This window comes from Nesoenas mayeri, assembly GCF_963082525.1.
Source record: "Nesoenas mayeri genome assembly, chromosome: 3".
Lineage (NCBI taxonomy): Eukaryota > Metazoa > Chordata > Aves > Columbiformes > Columbidae > Nesoenas > Nesoenas mayeri.
The window spans coordinates 59,785,984-59,806,550 of record NC_137544.1 but is presented as its reverse complement, the minus strand read 5'-3'; the positions used below and the strand labels follow the sequence as shown (position 1 = coordinate 59,806,550).

At 35.2% G+C, this 20,567-nt stretch overlaps 1 protein-coding gene across 2 annotated transcripts in view; it reads left to right on the top strand.

Moving 5' to 3' along the window:
* Positions 1 to 20,567, top strand: part of AHI1 (Abelson helper integration site 1) — a 92,567-nt gene that overhangs the window by 58,966 nt on the left and 13,034 nt on the right. Inside the window, exons 20-23 of one of the 2 annotated variants that reach the window (XM_080341974.1) lie at positions 9,620 to 9,678; positions 14,009 to 14,074; positions 16,175 to 16,337; positions 17,832 to 17,932. In XM_080341974.1, the coding sequence (XP_080198100.1) occupies positions 9,620 to 9,678; positions 14,009 to 14,074; positions 16,175 to 16,337; positions 17,832 to 17,932 (389 nt within the window). Of the gene's footprint in view, positions 1 to 1,185; positions 1,408 to 9,619; positions 9,679 to 14,008; positions 14,075 to 16,174; positions 16,338 to 17,831; positions 17,933 to 20,567 lie in introns of those variants that run through there. The other variant, XM_080341975.1, reaches the window with a different exon arrangement.

The following is a 20,567-nucleotide window of genomic DNA, read 5'->3' as shown; positions in this document are numbered from 1 at the left end:
ATTCAGAACTTGTGTTTTGAATTATATATTATTAATTAGTGTTAACTTTTCACCTTTTATGTCCAGCAGTTCAACTTAACAATATGTTCAGCCCAATTATATTTGCTTCAGATTTGGATACTTTTGTATAAAAAGCAGAACCAACAGGAAAGAAAGATAATTGTGCTACTGCTGTTGGGAAAATCTGGAGTGCAGTGCCCACCTAATAGCATCTATAATATACCACATCATGCATACCTTGATAACAGTAATTTATTGAAAAGTTTTATTCCATTGCTAAAGAGCATAAAGGGCATTTCCATACTTTTTAGTCTATTCATACGTGTGAAGGATCTTCAGCAATTGAATTTCTGTTTTGAATTAAAAATCTCCCTACAAGCCAGCTTTTCTTACCAAAACAAATAATTTTCAGGGTAAGTTCCAGGAATCCTGCAAAGAGAACAAGGTGTGTTCAGGATTGTCTGTATCACTAGTTCTTGAGTTAATAATTTTGACCATGCAAATGTGCAAAAACCATCTAGGAATATTTTTAAAGTGTGTGCTTTCATGTGAACAAGGCTGGTAAGGAGTGCGCTTTGAGAGTTCTAAATTTATGGAGTGTTTCTAGACAGTTTTCTGTGTTTTGTAAAGTTGTTTGCTTCTTCTGAAGAAACCAATGTTTGTGTAGCAGTCCATTTCAAATGCGGGTATCTTTCACAATGCATGCTGTATAAAAATGGGTTACTTTCATAATAAGCTATGGAGAAGAATTTCCTGTCCTTGAATATTCAGACCTCAATAATGCCTTTCTCATACTGATGAGTATGAAAACTTTGCAGTTGCCGCTTTCATACGGATTTTGGATTATTCGACATGTAGTATGGGCATAGTCATTAGTTGTTTTAGCTGCTGCTGTTAGTTAAACTGGAGAGGATGGGCAATGTAATTAAGCTTATATGTTAAAAAATAGCAGTTTTTATCAGTTTGGCCATACCTGTGTGATATTAAAAAAGCTCTTGTTGTATTATGTACTGAATCAAATTGTATTTCGTGGTACTATAGAAAATACTTAGTCAAAGAGAGAATTGGAAGAGTAAAAGTGAAAAAAATTGTGACTTGAGATAAAGGCAGTTTCACAGGTAAAGTGAAAGCCGCACGCAAAAGCAAAGCAAAACAAGGGATTCATTGACCACTTCCCATTGGCAGGCAGGTGTTCAGCATCTCCAGGCAAGCCGGGCTCCATCACATGTAATGGTTACTTGGGAAGACAAACACCATCATTCCAAACATCCCAGGTTTAATAAAATACAAATTGTATGGCAATGTCCTGGAATTTTCTGGTAAAATTTTCTCAAAATTAGTATTCAGTACTGGCTGAAACTGCTAATTAGATTTAAAAAGTAGGCTGGGTACAAACTAGTGGCTATTCTGGTCATGATAAAGACATGAAATATGAAGCTGGCACATTTTTTTCAATATAGTAAATATGATGCTACTGATACTATTTTTCCTTCAATGCAAATGTTAAGAAAATGCTACATATGTTCTTCAAGGAGTTACAAGATTATTTTTTTTTGGTCAAGATTTGATTTGAAATTGTGACGTTGCTGAGTAATATAGAAACTCAATAGTTCATGCAGTAACTAGCTATTTTTTTCTTAGCTGAAAACACTTTGCATTGCAAAAATGTTAATGGCTGATTTTGAAAAGTGTGGTATTGTAAGCATATTTTCTTATTTACAGCTTTCCATTTATAAAGCAACAGGCTAATTGGGTTTAAGTCACTGTGGGTAACTAGCCATTGCTTAATGGGGGAGGAACTATGCAAAGAAAATTACTTTGTTTTCCTTCCTTGCATAAGTCTCGTTCTTTGTCTTTTATCCCTAGTCAAATATGTTTTTTTAAAGATGTGACTAGACCTCCTGAGGTTAGTAGATACTTTATTTTGAGTTACAGAGTTAAATTATTTAATTGTATTACACAGAAATTAACTGTATTAGTAAATAGAATTTAACTGTTTTACATATTTTTAGGAAGCAGATAAGCATGAATCCTGCTTAAGAGCTCCATTTCGTCTAATTCAGAGAGGATAAGTTAATGCAGAAGCAAAAATATTACCAAACCCAAAAGCAAAGGTTGTTGCATCAGTGTTGGGCATCCACAGCTCTTTCAATTTTTCGATAGGGCAACACCACAAAGTTTGTTGAACATAATACAAAATAAGTTAATTTTCAAATTCAGTTTAACTTGTTCACTTTTAAGTAGTCCTGGTGAGCTTAGCAAAACTAGTAATGACTTTCTCAGGATATCTGCTGCGCTAGAAGAAGAATAACTTATTAATACAAGGTATGCGTCATAGTCTGTATTTTCCTTACATCTGTTTTTATCTGCTATGTCGAACTTGTAAATAATATTGCCAATCTGATTTCAGAATTCTGATGATATCTGTGCAAGCTTAGTGATGTTTGCTGTAGAGTGACTTTGTGTTCTCTGAATTGTAGAAAGAATCAACTGAGTACTATAACCCTGTCTCATTTTCAGTTGTATCTAATGCCACTATGATGTAACGTTAAAGGTTGTCATAAATTAGCACGTTCCCGATTAGCATGAATTCAATAAATGTTCTTTACTTCAAAAGAATGCTTGGGACACGTGCTACTACTTGCATTGTTTATATACGCTTCTGTAGAAACTTAACATTTGCAAGAAAAATGTAAGATGATGATTTGATAAGATTACTCAGAAATAATTAGGTGGGTGTGTACGCTGCTAAATGTATTTGATTTTAATCTCTAATTAAAAAGTTGGATTTTTTTAATTGTTTTTGTGATGCAATAGTTTTCACTGCACTATACCTTTTGTAAACAGGGGCCAAATTCTGCCTGTTCATTGTGCCTAAGTACAGGATAAATGCACTGGTATGAAACAGTGTTCTCCTCAAACCAGTGGCAGGCTATCTCCATAGGTCCTCCTGGAGGACTCTTCTAAGATTCAGAGCAAATACGTTTGTGCCCTTGTACACCTTGAACCAAGAATCAAATTGATGCCTTACCCTGAATAAATATCTGTGTGCATTCTGTTGGCTGATGGTTGATATAACTGGGTTGTGGGATATGGCACTGCCAGAAGCATAGTGGGTTTTTTGTGTTAGTGCCATGTCATTCTGAGGTCTCTTATTTGAGAACTGGAATTAGTTGATGTTACAGTGAAAGTATCTCCTTGTGGATCTACAGGTGTGAACTCAAGCCTTGCTCCAGTGTTTGCTTAGCTTTGCTGTGAAGGGTGTACGTGATCATTTGGGCTGGGGAATCAGGGAGAACCAGATGCAGTACCTAGAGGTAACTGCACCAGTCCTTGGATAAGGAAGTTCCTGTTCTTCTAACACCTGGAGTTGGGGTGCTGGAAAACCACATGCCAGTGTGAAAGAAGCTGCAGCAATATATGTGGAACTGTGTGATATGGAATTGTGTAACTCCCTAGAGTTACTTTCCTAGGTAACTGGTTTTAGTATCAGCATTTAGTAAACAATTGGTTTAAAAGGTAGAAATTGCATACTTTTTTATTAAAAACTTGTCCTTCTGTCCAGATTTTTCTGTATAGTATAGTATTTTGAACAGCAACCACAGCCTGATGTGTTGACATAAGTCCCCAAGTTTTTTTAATTCTGTTTATTTGCAAGATTTCATTGTATTAATGGGGATGTGGAAGGGGAAAAAAAAAGTAGTTATGCTTTTCCACCTATCAACCTAGCTCCGGTTTGGCTTAATTGAGAGGAAAGGGGGAAAGGAGGTGGGGATGAGAGTGTTTCGAGTGTTTTTGTAACTGCTATCTAGATCGATCTTTCCACTAACTGGAGGAGTGACATCAGGCAGCAGTAGAGCTAAGGCTTCTCTCCCTCTCATTTTTTTCAGTGTATATAGCATGAAAACAGCTCTCGTGTCCAACTAGTAAAATAAATTAACAAAAGTTTCTCTATATAACTTAGAAAAAGTAGGACACTAAACAGAGAGGGATTTTATTTGTCCTAGAAATGTTGTGGTTTGGTTTTATGTGGCTAGGTTAGATTGACAAATTGGAACCCCACTTAGAAAACGAAAAAGACATTGAGGAGACAGTTCAGTCTTTCCCAGTGAGGAAAAGACAAGGAGTGGGTTAGTAACTACATGGGCTCACCTGATGTTGAGTAGGCTTTTATCAGTGCAGAATACACTGCAACAATCTTCTGGGTGTTTGTAGAAGTCCTTTGCATTGCGTAGTGATGCCATCATGGCACTTTTGTATATAAACTTAAACATGGCATGTGAGAACCTTCCATTTTGAGAATATACATTTTAAGTGGCTTCCAAGATGCGGATCTCAAGAGAATTAACCATTTCCTTTGGCATTGTATTAGTTACAAAAAGAATGGTATTTTAGAAAGAATACTAAAAATGCTGTGTTCCGTGTCTTGCTTTGAACTTCTTTTGAATGTTGTTTTCTTGCCCTACCTTCAGCCAAATATGTTCCAAAGTAGTTTTAGAAACTACGGTACAAATTAAATATGAGACAGTTTTTGACTCACTTAGGTCCTATCCATTCTCTTGTTCAGTTTAGAATACGTTCAAAATCATAGGTGCTAGACTAAGTTATGTAGAGGAGAATTTGAAGTGTGTTTTCACCAACAGCATTAGATATTAGTAAAACATCTGTTTTGCTGGTAAAACAAAAAGGCAGATATGTGTTAGTGGGTGCATCCATTCCTTTAATTTTCTGAACTGTATCTGAAAAAGTTTGTGGTGGGTTTTGAAAGTATTTGTGATCCTGAGTTTAAGTAAAGGAAAGCAGGTTCTTATCCAATATATAAACAATCTCTTTATTTAATGAATTCTGTTTGATCTATTAGAGAATAATTGTTGAGAGGATAAAACCTTTGAGGGAAGATTAATATATATTTAGATCATTACAAAATTATCTTCTTTCTCTTACACTATTCCTAGCTTGAAAAATAAAATTACAGAAAGAATTCAGCAATACTGCTCTGAAAGCTTTTTGTTAAAAAAAAACCCTCAAAACCTTCCTTTGAAGCCTAAAGTATTTATTATACTGCATGCTAAAACATCTTTTGGTCACAAAGGTCATACTTTTGAATAGGTGACTGTGCTGAAAACATAACTCTGTTTGCTGGAAACAGTTTTAAAGCCACAGAAAATGAGTAGGAAAAGGACTGAGCCTGATATACACATATTCTTCTCATATCAGCATTGACTTTTTTTTCTCAGTGTGTGTTGTTTATTTGGGTGTGTTTTAACTATGCCATGTTGCAAGAGGCCACAATACAAATTATAAGAAGGTCTGCAATAAATACCATTTCCTAGAGGCATAGTTTATTTTCATGTCTTTCCAGATTTGTTTGTGGGTTTTTTTAGACATTAATAATTAGTATAAAGTCAAAGTAAAACTCAATTTAAAATAGAATAATGTGGACTCGAATAGGTTAGTTGTTTTTTTGTGCTTGGTTTGCTTGTTTGTTTTTTGGGCATTTTTTGTTGTTGATTGGTTCGCTTTTGGTTTGGTTTTGGTTTTTTGTATGTTTTCATTTGTTTTTTGGTTTGTTTTGTTTTTCTCTGTATGCTTTAGAGGGGCCCATCACAGAAATGTCTGAATATTGACTTTTTTCCAATTTTCTTATTTGTTTTTTTGTTGGTGTTCTGTGATTTTCTGAAGATTTCCCAGGATAAACTTTTGGATTATTTCATTAACTGTAAAGTCCATGAGACTGGAATTCTTAGATAATCAAACATCTTAGAGAAACAAAGAACTTTATTAGTTAACAGAATGAATTTATTAAGAGCATTCCACAAAGGGAGAAAATCCTTCTTTCTGAGAAGTTAATTAAAACATAGATTCTGTAATAAGTGTTCACTCAGTCTCTATTAATAGAATTGTCACACAAACATTTAATATTAGGTGATTGTAGGCACTCCAGTAGTATAATAGTGGAATTATGTGACTCCCTAGAATGACTTTCCCTGTTCTGGCTCTTTTGCTCTTAATTTAAAACAAATATAATAGCTAAAGATGCTGTTATTTAATAGGAAATGTTCCTGATTATTACAAGTGCTATTGGGGCATTGTTACCATTCTCATACAAATTTCTGTATAAGTCTAATCTGTTTGGAAGTGAAATAATCTGCTTCCTGTGTATTTCAGCCCAACTATTTAGGATTTGAGCAATTCACATTAGTGTGCCTAACAAAGGGTAGTTTTTCAGGGAAAGCATGCAATAAAACTGAGACTTGGTAGTACAGACATGCGTTTTGGACAGGAGGACAACCACTTCATTTCTGTCTTCTTTTCTCTTTAGTTGCAATTGTGCTGGCAGAGAATATATTGCCAGAAGTGACTCAGGGGAGTGAAGGATAGACTTTGAGTTCATTGTTCAAATGGTTCATGAAACTAATACGGTTTCAGGCTCCCTCTCAAGGCAGACAACTACACTGGTTTTCAGCCTTCTTTGGCAGGCATTTACCTAAATCAACACATACTTGGACTCACAAAACAATCATAGCAAGAGGATAATGTGGGCCAAAAAGAAGAGTTGTCCTGCTGTTAAACTGTGTCCATGTGAAAATTCTGATAATTTGAAAAGAAGCAATAAAATCTCTCAGTATGAGACATCACATTTAGACATTCGCAATAGGTTCTTCTAGAAACAACTTATTATTTTAATGTGAAATTCCATATAGAGGAGACTACCAAAGAATCAATGCAGAGTAACAGGGATACAGTAGTTCAAATGTTCATGCTTTCACAGGGAAGATAAGCTTCTCATGACATACAGAGTTTTGAAGATGAAGACAGCAAATGCTCTTATGGAAGAAGATCGTTGAAGAGTTCAAGTTGACCCTCTGAATCAGTAAAAAATGCTTCTCCTTTACTGATTCTGAACCATCCTTGAGATAAAACAGTCTAGATTAACCTAGGTATTGCGGGTTTTTTCAGATTTGACCTCACAAGGGATTTAATGACCTTTATATAAGCTCAGGCTAATTAAGAGTCCCAACAGGTTATGCTGTCCTGTAAGCTTCATTTTTTGGATGAAGTGGAAATGTCCTTCTGCAATCCTGCCCTTGGTTTCAATACCTCACTATAACAGTTGGAAAGTTTGTATGGCCTGGATCAGAGATAACCAAAGCAAGCGCTGCTGAGGCTGTTCGTCACACCTACTTGGTATCATTTGTATGCTTCATCAAGCATGAAACCATGTCAAGCCAGTAGCTGTATAAAATTGCTTTAAAAATCTGCTGCATCATTTGAGAAAGAAGGGATGGATATACCCTTTCATGCTGAATGGACCTTATTTTGTGAATGAGGAAGATTTGAACAGTTTCTTTTTTAATTTTCTTTTTAGTGTGCTTGATAACAGAAAGCAACTAATGGATAACATTACTATTATAGTTTGGTCTAGCCCATAGGCATGATCAACATGAACAAATAGCTTTGATTCTGTGGCAAGTAGAATATTTGGACCCAAATGTGCTGTGGTCTTTTTAGTGTTTACACCTCAAGCAAAGTCATAAGAATGTTCTGATTGTTTTGGAAGAAGGCTCTAATCACAGAAATCACAAAGTTACAATCCAGAGTCAGCTGCTGGAATTCAGTACAGCACTCCCTGTATCTTTGAGTGACACATCTGCCTTTTTGCTGTACTTGTAGCAGCACTGTCCTTTATCAAGGCTTCTTTGGGGATATCAGTCTAACCATAAAGTTTTCATCTGACAAGCAGCTGAATATAGAGACTGCACTGGGGCGTAAACTGTGTGCATAAACACACAGTCCAAAAGTACTTGGAGGTAATCTTTTCCTTAGGGGAACAAGGAAGTCAATGATAGTACTGATAAAAGTACAGGTGGATTTTTTTTTTTTTTTTTTTAAATTAAAGTTTGAAGATTTTTCCAAACAAGAGATTGTTTTAACCATGTAATTTGTACAGCTTTTATCTTAGAATGGGTTTGTGTGAACTGGCACAATACTGCAATGCTCACATTGAAAATGCTGTAGTAGCGTACTTAGCTGTCTAAAGAATTTTTTTAAATCATTTTATTGGTCTTGAGTTTGGATTCTTTTTATTCAGAGTTGATATGACACTTGTATGCATTAATATATCCATATGTAGTATCATACATGTAGCAGCTCATTTTATGATGGTATGAGTAATTAGGTAACATTAATAGGAAAAATATCCACACTGACTTTTAGTGTTAGTGCTGAACAAATGTTTTAGCAAATACCTTATTTTAATAAAAGGTAAACTACAGGTCTACCATCTTTGAGTATGGGTTGAATTCAGGAAATGGTTTCTAGTCTCATCTCTTTTCTCTTCTGAAATGGATGGAAAAAGTAATAAAAATCAAAGTAAGCCTTTCAAAATGAAGTATTTCAGAATTTTACAAGCTTTTTTGCAATTATCAAGATCACAAAAGTTTTAATTCGTACACAAAACTGAGAAATCAGTCATTGCACTTCTTTAAGATTTCTCACAAACATAAAATTATTCACATGCACATCTACAGGAACATGGTTTAAGTGTGATTGTTTGAGCTTGCTCTTTTACTTATATTTATGAATATCTAAATATCTTAGTGATTAAACATTTATGAGTAAATCTCCTGTGAAAGTCTAAACCACTAAGCTTTAGAAGGTATACTGTAGGTGGAATTGTGCAAGCTTCCTTGTGGAGCTGTGCCAGTCCATGGGGATCTGAATCTGAATAGTCCTCTTTATTCAGATACTGGACTCCTCAAGAGTAGGCTTTTGGAGTGGCAAATGAAAATGAGTTTTCAGAACTTATTTCCTTTTGAAAACAAAACTTATTTCAAATCTAGTGTCTCACAGAGAAAATCCAGTGAGCTTAACTTGGTGTTGTCTGGCATCTCTAGACTTAAGAAGCCGTTCTTCAACGAAGCAGGAGCATTTTTCACTGTCGTGTTCAACAGTTTTCAGATTTTTGAATCTTCTCTTGTTTAAGATGTTTTCTTAAGTGTACAGCTGAGGAGACCAGTAACAAAAAGATAAATCCATAGATGATGAAAGGATTTTTCCAAGCTTAGTAGTTAACATAATAGATTGAAAAGAAAAGAATTTACAAGTACTTGTTCAAATGCACTATGTAGAGAGTGAATAAAATAAACAGCAAGATGTGTTGTGATAGGAACTCAGATGATCAAAGGGAACTACTGAATAGGCATAGTTATTCTTTCAGATAAAATAAGGAAGTAATTCCTTTGAGAGTTTTTGTGATCATGTCTGTTGGAAAACTTTGTATGCATTACTCAGAAATTCAATGAAGAGAAAAGTAATACAGCCTAGATAATAGTGTCAGCTTTGAGCACGAGGTGGCATGTGGACATAGCTCGAGCTATTTCTCCAAATCATTTGAATGGAAATATTGGATTAGTTAACCTTGTGTCAGGTCTGTTAGTTAAATAAACCCTCCAACTGTTCCTGACTGAAGGATGCATAGTTGTGACTGAAAGATGCTGCTGCTTTTCATTAGAATTTTGTCAAACATATCCTGCTAACATAATGATTTTAAAATAAACTGGTTTATTTGATGGAAAAGGATAACAAGCAGAAAATTCACAGCCTTTTCTTTTCACAGGGTGTTTCAGCCCAGTAGGAAATCCTCTTAGCCGAACACTATTGGGTAGACTAGAGACGGTAAGGAATTCTGCCTTTGCATTTTTTTAAATTGATGTTTAAATATAAAATGTCATTATTCACAAGTTCTCATTGTAGAGAGAGTTTCTTTTAATCCTGTCTTTATTCACAAAAGAGGTATCTTCAAATTAAGTATAAATTGTTCAATCAGTATTTTAATGTTCTCCATCACAGCAAGCTCTATAAATATTTACAGGATCAATTGTTTTGAAAAACAATCAGCTATCTGAACGTTTGGGGTTTTTTTCTGTTTATAAATGCAGAAATGTATATGTTGTAAGTGCAGGTAAACTGAGTAATTTATATCAAGAAAGTAGCATATTTAGAAATGACAAAATAGTTGAAGAGGTTTTAATAATTTCAGGAGTGGGTGTATTTCACATGCTTCTGAATTGATCTTTTTTCCTTTTTTTGTTTCTTTTTTATCTGTGTAGGCTTTACTGCAGCAGCTGTGTTTGCATTTGTGTTTTCTGTTTGTACATTGCAGGTTTCAATAAAGTGCAGCCTGGCACAGTTTTGGTTTTTTCCTCTAGGCAGATTATAGATTCCCATGCTCATTAAATATTGAAGAACTGTAATCAAATAAGGATTGTAGTCATCTGAAGCCTGAGGAAGTAACTTTACAGTGTCTACAGACAGTTTAATTAAGATGAAAGAAGAGTACATTATTCTTAGCAATTAATACTTTTAGAATCATTTTAATTTAGCTGTTTATCCTCTGTTTCCCATAGACTAAATTTGTACAGTTATGTGTCCTGAGCTACGAGTGTGGTGACAATTAATTGGACCAGAGAACAAGAACAGAAATATGACATTGCTAACAATATTCAATTAGTTTATATTACATTTCAGTTTATTTAGTGTTTCATTTAAAACTTCAGTTACTGTGGTAAATAGATTGCATGACGTTCTTAGGGAAGAAGAGCATAAAGTAAATTTCTAACCCTCGGGTTTATAAGGAAAAATGAAAACAATGGAGCGACTGTAAAAGCTCAGATTGATTCTGTGAAATTTTTCAATGTTTTAAATATTATCTCACTTTTAAGCCAGTCATGGTTTTTTTGAGCACTCTAAGTTCATTTCTTATTTTGTCTCCTTTAAACAAAAAAAGGTGATGATCTCAGTTGCAAACTAAGGCACAGATTCACTGAGCAGACAAGAGAAGTTTTAACACTCATTCCCTGTGTTTTACTGGAGGATTTGCACGAGAAACGCCCACAATTTTTCTTCCCTCTGGCAGAAAGCAGGTATAGGGAGGTGGTGTGGAGAGAAGCAGTGGCACTGGGCAGCATCCCAGAAATTGATATTTGTCCTTCGCGTCAGTCTGTCATTCTAATGGGAAAAGAAGGGATGGTGGCTTTGGCCCTGGATGCACACATGTTGGGGTTCACCTCAGCGTATGTAGTGTCTACCTAAAGTCAATCTTAGAAAATCTTATTTTCCATGTGTAGTTATTAAGAGTTAATGACTAATTGAAAGTGACACTTAATTCCTATGTGTTTACATATAAGGAAGAAGCATATAAAAACAGCGGTAGACTTTACATTTTTCCATTTTTTTTCTCTAATTTTTGATATTGTGGTATTTGAAATATATTTGTTCAGTAGTAGAAATGAAATGCTGGATTTTTTATGGAAAAGGCAGTAATAACATATCCCTTGTTCTTACACAGTGCTGCTTCTCCTAAGGGAAAGAACGCTATCTAATGCCCAGATCCTTTTGGCTGTTACAAATCTGCATGAATAAGACTAAAAACTCCATTAACACTCCATTAATCACTGAAACTGCTCAATTAGAAAGAAGCCATAAAGTTTTTAGTTACTGCTGATATCAGGAATTGGTGACACTTCATACATACAGCACCTTATTTATCAGTTCACTCTTACCTGCAGTGCTCTCTTCTGTGTTAGCATCTTAAAACATTCTTTGTTTGCTCTTCTGGTAGAAATATCAAGGCTGTCTAAGTGGGTTAGCTGTGGATAGCCAGTGTCTAGAACTCTGCATCAACTGCTGGATCTATTTATCTTTGTTTGAGAATGTTCCTTATGGTGAAAGCTCCTACCAGCTTTGTTCAACCAGAGTCAGTATGACACGGCACACTTTCCCAGCAAGCGTTTTCCTCCTGTTTCTCACAGATGGACTGTCTCCCTAAAAGACCAACTTCTTACAACATAACTATATAGCCCCATGTCTGTTCCGACACAAGAAAAGGATTAACTAGTTACCATTAAAAAAAGGAGACATGAATATTGTATTAAGAATGATGTATTCATACCCTTCAAGATGTTTATCACTTTTTTGGAATCCTGAAAATGTGGCTTAATCTTGTGACATAACATAAAAAAATGATGTGTCTAAACTGAAAGGCCAGTAGTTTTTGTCGGGTGTTACCTGCAGGACACCTGGCAGTTTGCACTACTCAAGAAATGGCATGGGACCCCAGAGGCAGCTCTGCTGCCTTGTAGTAGCTGCACTTGTGGTAGGTGGGCAGCCCTGGTGGTTCCTCTGTCCTGCCAGAGGTTGGTGTGTGCACAGCCTCGGGTGTATTCGGAGTATCCCTTTAAGAGGAAACTCTTTGGATTGTGCAGCATCTGAGAACATTCAACATAGTCTTAGCATGATTCATGAATTTTAGCTTGTTATTTCCAAACCGCTCACCCTCTTCAAGCTCTTCTTATGCTGAGTGTTTGAGAGCACATAAATACTTTATTAAAAAGAGAGAGAGACAGATTGAGACACAATAATGGAGCAACATGAGTCCTTGAACTAGATATCTAAATAATATGGCTAATAATTCTGATGAATCATTTTTGAGCAACAGGAGGCACTCCCATCCCACAGGCTAAGCACATTGCCTGCACAGTTCTCTTAACCTTGAGAATAGAAAATGAGAATTAGCTGAAACCTGTAAGGCTGTGCTGACTACCAATAGACCACTGAACAAGCCACGCACCCTGAACTGCTGCTCCACCAGTCTTTGTTCAAAATTTGTTTATCAAATCAGGCAGTTACTTTTTTTTTCCCCTCCCTCTGTGTATGTACATAATTACTCAGAACTTTTTAGGTGGTAGGCTTAGATGTTGTGGTAGATGGTAAGAACTGAGTGCAACTGTTCTCTATTCATCTCTATCTACTACATGTGTCTCTAACTATTTTAGCAATGCCAAAACAATCTGGGGACAGGATGGAACCTCTGTGTTCAGGACAGTCTGTTTTTTTTTTTCTCATACGAGATAAGCCTAGCCAAGTTAGGGAAACAACATTAAGGGTAAGAGTCTCTGTTCTAGAGAATGCCATTCATTCTGCTGAGGATTGCAGTAATGATACTCCTTGGATCACCTTAATAAAAAAAACCCAAAAAAACCTAGAAAATAAGAGGAGCAATACATCTTAAATATGTGTTCTAAAAAAGCAAAAGAAAAGAAAGAAGTTTATGCGAAACACAGTTAAAAGAGAGGCTGTAAAATACAAAAAAGGTGATGTATGTTGGATAGAAATTCTCAAATTTAAATTTTGTTTATAATGTGGTACGGTCTGTTATGAGTGGAAATGTTGTTTACCTCACAAAGCTCGCATTTGATTCTTGTATTTTATCTCCTGTGCGATATTTCTATTCTGCATTGCAGTTCGTATCCTTTGATGCACACAAAATCTAGGGGAAATTGGTTTCCCCTCTGTGAAAACAGGCCATTGAAAAAAATTAAGTAACACCAGTAAATTACTTCCATCTCCTCCTTTGTTCTAATTCGTTACTGCTGTACTAATTTTCATATTTTTTCTGTTTTAAATCTTCTTTCAACCAAAGCATTCTGTTGTTTGAGAAAAATCAAATTTTGTAGGTACAGGCACATCATAATTATTGCATTATATACCTGCTACTCCTTTGACTTTGTTGGAAGTCTGAAGAACAGATAGAACAATTAGAATTAAATGGAAAGTATTGGTCATGAAGACCAACATGAAATTCTCCATTATATGCAAGTGGCATCTTTTGTGTAATGGCTCAGAGGTAAACTTCACCGCAACAGCTTCTTCAACATCTACTGTAGTGTTTGCAATGCAAACCAGCTTTAGACTGCTTAGTCATCAATCCTCTGTCTTCCCCCATGTTATCTTTAGTGTAGTGTACATACTTGAAAAACTTAATATCTCTTTGCCTACATAGCCACTGTTAGCCAGCGTTGCTTAACATAACTTCTGCTTTTTCTTTTTTAAAAAAGTATTTTATTACAGATGATTCTTACTGTTTTACAGTAGACATGAAAATACTCAAAATTACAGTTTATCAAAGTACTTTGTGTTAAGGTTTTAAAATAATTTATTTTTTTAGAGTGATGACTGCCTGACTGCACTGGGAGTGAAAGGAGGAAGCAGTTTTCCAGTCGGGCAAGAGACAGTAAGTATTACATAATGTTTTGCAGTATCTTGTATACCTGTTACACTGCATCTGTGCTTTTGAAAGCACATTATATTTTAGCATGATCCTAAGGATTTTTTTTCTTGATACCCTAGATTTTGGAATTCTTGCAAACATGTTCATAACCACCATAACCATGTTACACCTGGTTTTATATCACTCTTGAAAAATGTTTTTTAGAATTTTGAGAAATAGAGATTTTTTTTTTTTTCCCTGAACTTGGACCCAGACAGAATTTAATTCATGTCTGAATGTCTCACCAGAAGAAACTCCATTGCTTTTGGCATAATTTCTTCTTTGGTCCTGAGGTGCATTTGTATTGCAGGACACATTGGTATTTCAATTTTTTAATTTCTGAGTGACAGACAGTGGAACTTACTTGATTGGTTTGAACTGTTTGTTGACTGTTTCCATGTTACTAAATTTTTGTAATTTTTTGCAAACCCAAAACATTTACTCTAGAACTGTCTTACAAAAGACATTGCCTTTCATTGTTCTTCATGCTGCCAAGCAATTAGTTCCATTCCTTTCTTTTTATTTTTTTTTTCCATAGTGCTATCCCTTAGGAAACCATTGCCATTTAACTGAAGTGAGCACTGCTAGAACACCCCTTACTGGCCATGATCATGCCAGCTTCCTCTTCTCTACTGTTTATCTATGGTGCTCTTTAGTTTTAGTTGGTTCTATTCTATTCTGAAGTTCATACTTCTGTAGTGTCAGCATCACCTGTATTTACTGTACTAGCTTTACTAATGCAGAGAGGAGAGTTATGATAAAGGTTGATACTTTAGGTTTACTGAATGCATATTTATATACATTTTCTGTCTAGACCACATTGAATTTGCAATGGTAGACTAATTTCCATCTTTTCACATTCATAACTGATTTAATCTGTTTAATTGATGACATGGAAGTATGAAAATACAAGCTACGTTGGCTATATTTTTACATGCATAACTCATAGGTTATCTTACTCAAAATAGAAATACAAATACAAAAAGCACTGTGCAGTTCAGCAGTTTTGGGATTTAAAGGCATGCATGAGTAATAAAAAAAAGTGTTTTCTCCAAATCCTTATCTTCATAGTAACTTTGCTCTCTCCTTCAGTCTCCTATAACCTCATATCACTTATATTATACCCTGTTTCTGACCTCTTTACTTTCAGTATTGCAGAGGAATCTGAGGTGAAGATTATATGGAGGGAAAGAGTGTTCTTTGTGCAAAATAGGTCATAATTTTGCCTTTCACTTAAGAGGGAAATGAGCAATTCCCTTATTCTTTCAGTTCACTCATTTTCTTTTCGGTCTTTTCTGTTCTGAATTAATCAGGACAGATTTTTGTTCACAGGGCATGTGAAAAAGGTAAAAAATTATACTTGATATTTTCATATTCAGGGTAAAAAGCAGGCTTCATGTAGTGCATTCTGTGTAGTATATGTGGTGCTGACCACTATTAGTATTTTTTTCTAGAAAAGTATAGATGCACCGTATTTCACAGGCAAAAGATTTATTATATGAAATGGAATATAAACATATTTTTGGCCGATATTTATAAAATAGTATATGCAAATCCTTATTTCTAAAAAAAAAAAACCAAAACAAAAAACAGTGAAGTGATCAAAGCAAAACTTTGCAGTGACATTTTTGAACTAAATTTTTCCTTCAGTAAAACTGTCATACTGTTGAAGTATTTATTCGAACACATATGCTTCATGAGCACACACAGAATGGGATCTGAAGGTGGTGTAACAATTCTGAGAAAGAGAATGTATGAAGTGGCTTTTTTTTTCCTTTTGCTTCACAAGTAAATTGCTTATAAAACTAACAGCTGCTGTTTTGAAGCTAATCTTAGAGAATTGAATGTTCTTAACCATTTCTACAATCCCACAGTCCTTTATCTTGCCTCTCCTGCTGCTTTCCCACCACCCCTGATCCCATTAGCAAAACTTGAGACGGCCTCAGCTTTTACCAAAGTGCAGCTTTGGTTTCAGCTGCTTTTCTGCAAGAGGAAGTGAATGTTGCGCTTTTTTCTCTGTGGCATGGTTGTGATAAAGCTGTGGTGCTCTTATCTCTCTTTTAGGTAGTGGCTCTTTATGACTACACAGCGCATCGATCAGATGAGCTAACCATCCATCGCAGTGACATTATCCAAGTGTTATACAAAGATAATGATAACTGGTGGTTTGGCAGCCTAGCAAATGGACAGCAAGGTTATTTTCCAGCTAATTATGTGGCTGGTGAAAGTAAGTTTACTGCTGTCTTCCTGGTATACCGGTGTGGGTTTAACTGATGGACCAAGATTTTACCATGCTGTTCTGCTTATTGCTCTGAAGATATGAATTTATGTAGCACACAGATGGCATAATGATGAGTTATTGTGATGCAGAAATTATGAAGTTAGCTAACCACGTAGCAAGCTGACATATCTGAGTTAGGAAGGTGTTGGCATTTAGTTAAACATTCCGTCTTATATAGTACTGGCTTAAATGTCAGTAAACTGGATTGATTCCTCATCTCTTCTTGCATATAGACACCTCGTTCATGCCGTACCTTGACAGTGTTTTAGGACACATTAAAGCATTTCACAGATAGATCTCTGTGAGATCTAACCAGTTACTTTTGTAAAAATGCTTGAATTTCCCTGTACTCTAATGGACAATGCTAGTTCCCCAAATAAGTAGATTTCAATATGAAGTTTTAAAAGAACAGTAATGGTTAAATCTCATATCTGGGCATTGAACTTGCTACCAGGTCCTTGTTGTTAAAGCAGTTTTGCTTAAACTAATACAGACAAACCTAAATTAATCTGAACAAATTAATCTGAACAAATAATCTGAACAAAGTCTCCTGACTCAACTGGTCTAAAAGATGCTCAGTGTCCTGACAGTTGTTAGTATTCAGCTTATGGATATAGTGTGTGGGCGCATGCTACAAGGAATTCATTTGCCTTCCTGAACTATCATTCTATCAGTTATACCGGTGTTTAGAAATCTTTTAACCCAGTGTTTCTCAAGATGTTTTCCCCCATTTTCTAGTTCCTCCCTCTGTCTTTCAAGTGAAGCCTAGTATTTATGCCTATTTCCTAAAAATACTTGGACATAACACTGTCCTAACCTGATGATGGTCATTAAAGTCAGCTTAACTACTGCACAGCCTGTTTGTACTCCCCTTGCACATCCTGTGCACTTTCCCGTTCGTTTCTTCCTTGCAAAATAAGCCAGAGAGCAGTCTGCAGGAAGAGTTTTCAGTGATGGCCTGTTGTTCTTAAAAAAAATTAAAAAAAAATAAAAAAGTGGGGGAGATGTTGTACAACTGTGAGGGGAAAAAAAAAAAGCAAAACCAAAAAAACCAACATGCTGGTATATAATTTGTTATTTGAGTTAATGACCCTCTTATTAATTAATCAAAAGAAATGCATATGATACATATGTTAAGTATCAGCTGTATTGGTGTTAGTATGGACTTTGTTCTTAGTTATGTAAATGTTTGATTGTTTTTCTTTTATATAATTACCTATATAAATTGCATTTAAATGTAAGCTTACTGATACAAATAAAAGTAAATGGGCAAATTTTGATAAATTGTCACACAAAGTTTGACTTCTAACATTTTTCACCCCTTTCAGTTCACATCCTGTTGTTGGCTAGATAGTAATGTCATAGTTGTTCACATAAAATAGATACTTTCATAATTCTTTCATGGCTCTCAAAATGGTGAATGATTGATCCTGTTTTCAGAAGAATATGAAGAACAACCTTCAGGATTAGTACCAGATTCTGCTCCTCTCCTACCTGAAGGACCAAGAGAAGCAGAAGAAGGTTCTCCAACACTACATAAGGTAATAATTTGAGAAGGAAGGATTCTGTAAGTCGTGGTGGAGTATGTCCTTTGTGGACCAGGTAGACTGTATTAATTTGCAATTCTTTTTAGAAAAAATTTTTATGTGTAGACCTCATTCTAGGCAAGCAGGTAGATTTTCAGCAGATGTCTAACATTTGTCTCATGTGGAACCAGCTGTTCTAACATGTGCCAATTTAATATTCTGCCTAATCTTTCATCATTACAATGAGTGGCAAATCTCCCTTTGACTCCAAGGTTGACAGAAGTACCTCTCACGGACACCTGATGTAAATAGTGGTTGAAAAAACTACATGGATTTGCCAAAGCCTGACATTCTTTCCATCACTTGACTGTCATTCTTGGAATACGCACTGCCCACAGAGTCTTCACAATTTTTGCCATGAAAGTTCACTATCTGCCTGCTTAGGAAAAAACTGTAATGCTTTTCTCTCGAGAGTTTTTTGATCCATTGTAATAGTACCCTAACTAAAGGTATACCGTGTGATCATAAAGCCTTATTACCAGACTAGGACGTGCTACATATGAACATGCTTACTTGTCAATGGATGTTTCTGTTTTAAAAGCTGCTGATGGTTCTCTGATGTGAATGACTGTTGCCGTCCTTTAAATTGCTCAGGAGGATGGACTACAGAGAATTCATAGTTTGGAGGAGCAAAGGATAGAGAGGCCTTTGTCTTCACTATAATCTCTCTCCACTCTCACAGTATGCTTATAGTGGGTTGCAAATGCATATGGCATTGTGCTGTTGTTTACATATCACATAGTATATCATATGCAGAAGCACGCCTGTGATTTTAGTTAGCAGTCAGAATACAGTATGTACAGAAGACCAAAGAAACAGCAGCCAATTTTTAGTCAAAGGAAAAAAACAGGGGTTTGATTTTCCCTCCCACTGCCCGCCTTAATTTTTAGAGATCCTGCTATGTGCAAAGCAAGACAAATGACTCTCACTTCTCCAGACAAACAGAGATTAGAAACTTTGTGTAGCTTAGGTTCCCCTTCTGTGAAGTACAACTGATGATTGTCTTAAAACATGGGATACTTTTTAAGCAAAAAAGTAATAGAAATTAGTTCAATAGCTCTTAGAATTTAAGATCTTTTTTTATTCCAAAATGTCTGTATCCTTCTTAAGTGTGCTTTCCACAGCTATTCATTTAGTCAAATGGTAGTAACATAACTACTTTAAAATGACTTTTGTTCAGATTTCTTTCAAATGACTTGACTTTTCCATATACTTTTCTAGAATCAAATCTTTGAATCTAATATTTTGTGTCTAATTTGCAAGACTCAAAATGTATGCTGTTTCTTAGTTATGATTTTTTTTTCAGATTATTTATCTAGTCTTTGCATAATATATATATTGCAATGTTCAAGGTTAAAACACTCAAAGCTACTTCTATTAATGTTTTTGTTTAGCTTTTGTTTTGAATAGGTGAATAGAGATAGGTAGCATTAAATAAATAATTGAGTACAGATTACTCACTTGGCAGTCTTGTTGAAGCCAACCACTCACTCGCTATAAATTTAATTACTAAGTGTTTTGTTTCTAACTATACTTTAAAAACAGAATTAATCACTACACCTAGCAGTAATAATTAATCTGAAACACCTTCTACATCTTTGTAGCTGAGAAACTCATAGCCACACCATTGTCCAAGAACTACAAGGGTACATTACTTCCAGGCAGACTGGGACATATATAGGAAAAATTGCAACATTACTGGAAAGCATGTCTGCATTACTGGAGAAAAGGAAGGTATCCCAGAGGGAATATGTTGCTCTATTCACTCAGTTTGACTTATACCCAGACCAGAAAAGGAAGAAGTGCTGAGATATTTATTGTCATTATAGACTTGGTCATTTTTATCCTTTTTTTTTTTTCTGTGTTAATCTAGAAGGAATCCAGTTGATTTACTAGATCAAAATACTTCTATGTGCACTGACTAATGTTACTAACATTTACAACCAGTACCTATTATTCAGCTTTGTGAGAAGCAGCATTTGATCAGTTTTGACCGCTTATACTTTCTGAAGTGTCTATGGTTGACGTATTTTTTCTAACTATAATTTTTGTATTACTAGTAGCACTTTTTAGTAACACAGTTTTAGTGATATTTCATCAAAATATTCTTTACTTTTATTCTACTGGTATTTTGAATTAAATTGACTACATATTTAATAATTTTGTAGTAGTCTATGTAGTATATACCAATATTCAGAAGACATAATGTGTACAGGAACAGTCCAAAACCGAGCAAATACATTGCTTTCTATCTTGCACAACATCCAGGGGGACTACAAAATCATAAAGAGTTCAGAGAAAAGTAATAAAACATTTACAAGTCCTGGAAAAAACGGTATAAGAAGCTATACTTACAGGATTAAACTAGCAAAGAATGACCAGTGAAGGGAGTGTATAGAATAGTATATGATGTAGAGAGATGAATTGGATGCACTGTTTTTTCTTATTATTTTTTTTTTTTTTCTTTCCCTTCTGCTGTTAAACAAGATGAGGGAACATTAAGCTAGAATGGAACATATCCAATACTGGTAGAAGGAAATCTATGCTTATGCCATGCTTAGTTATCCTAGTGAACCAAACTGTTACAAGA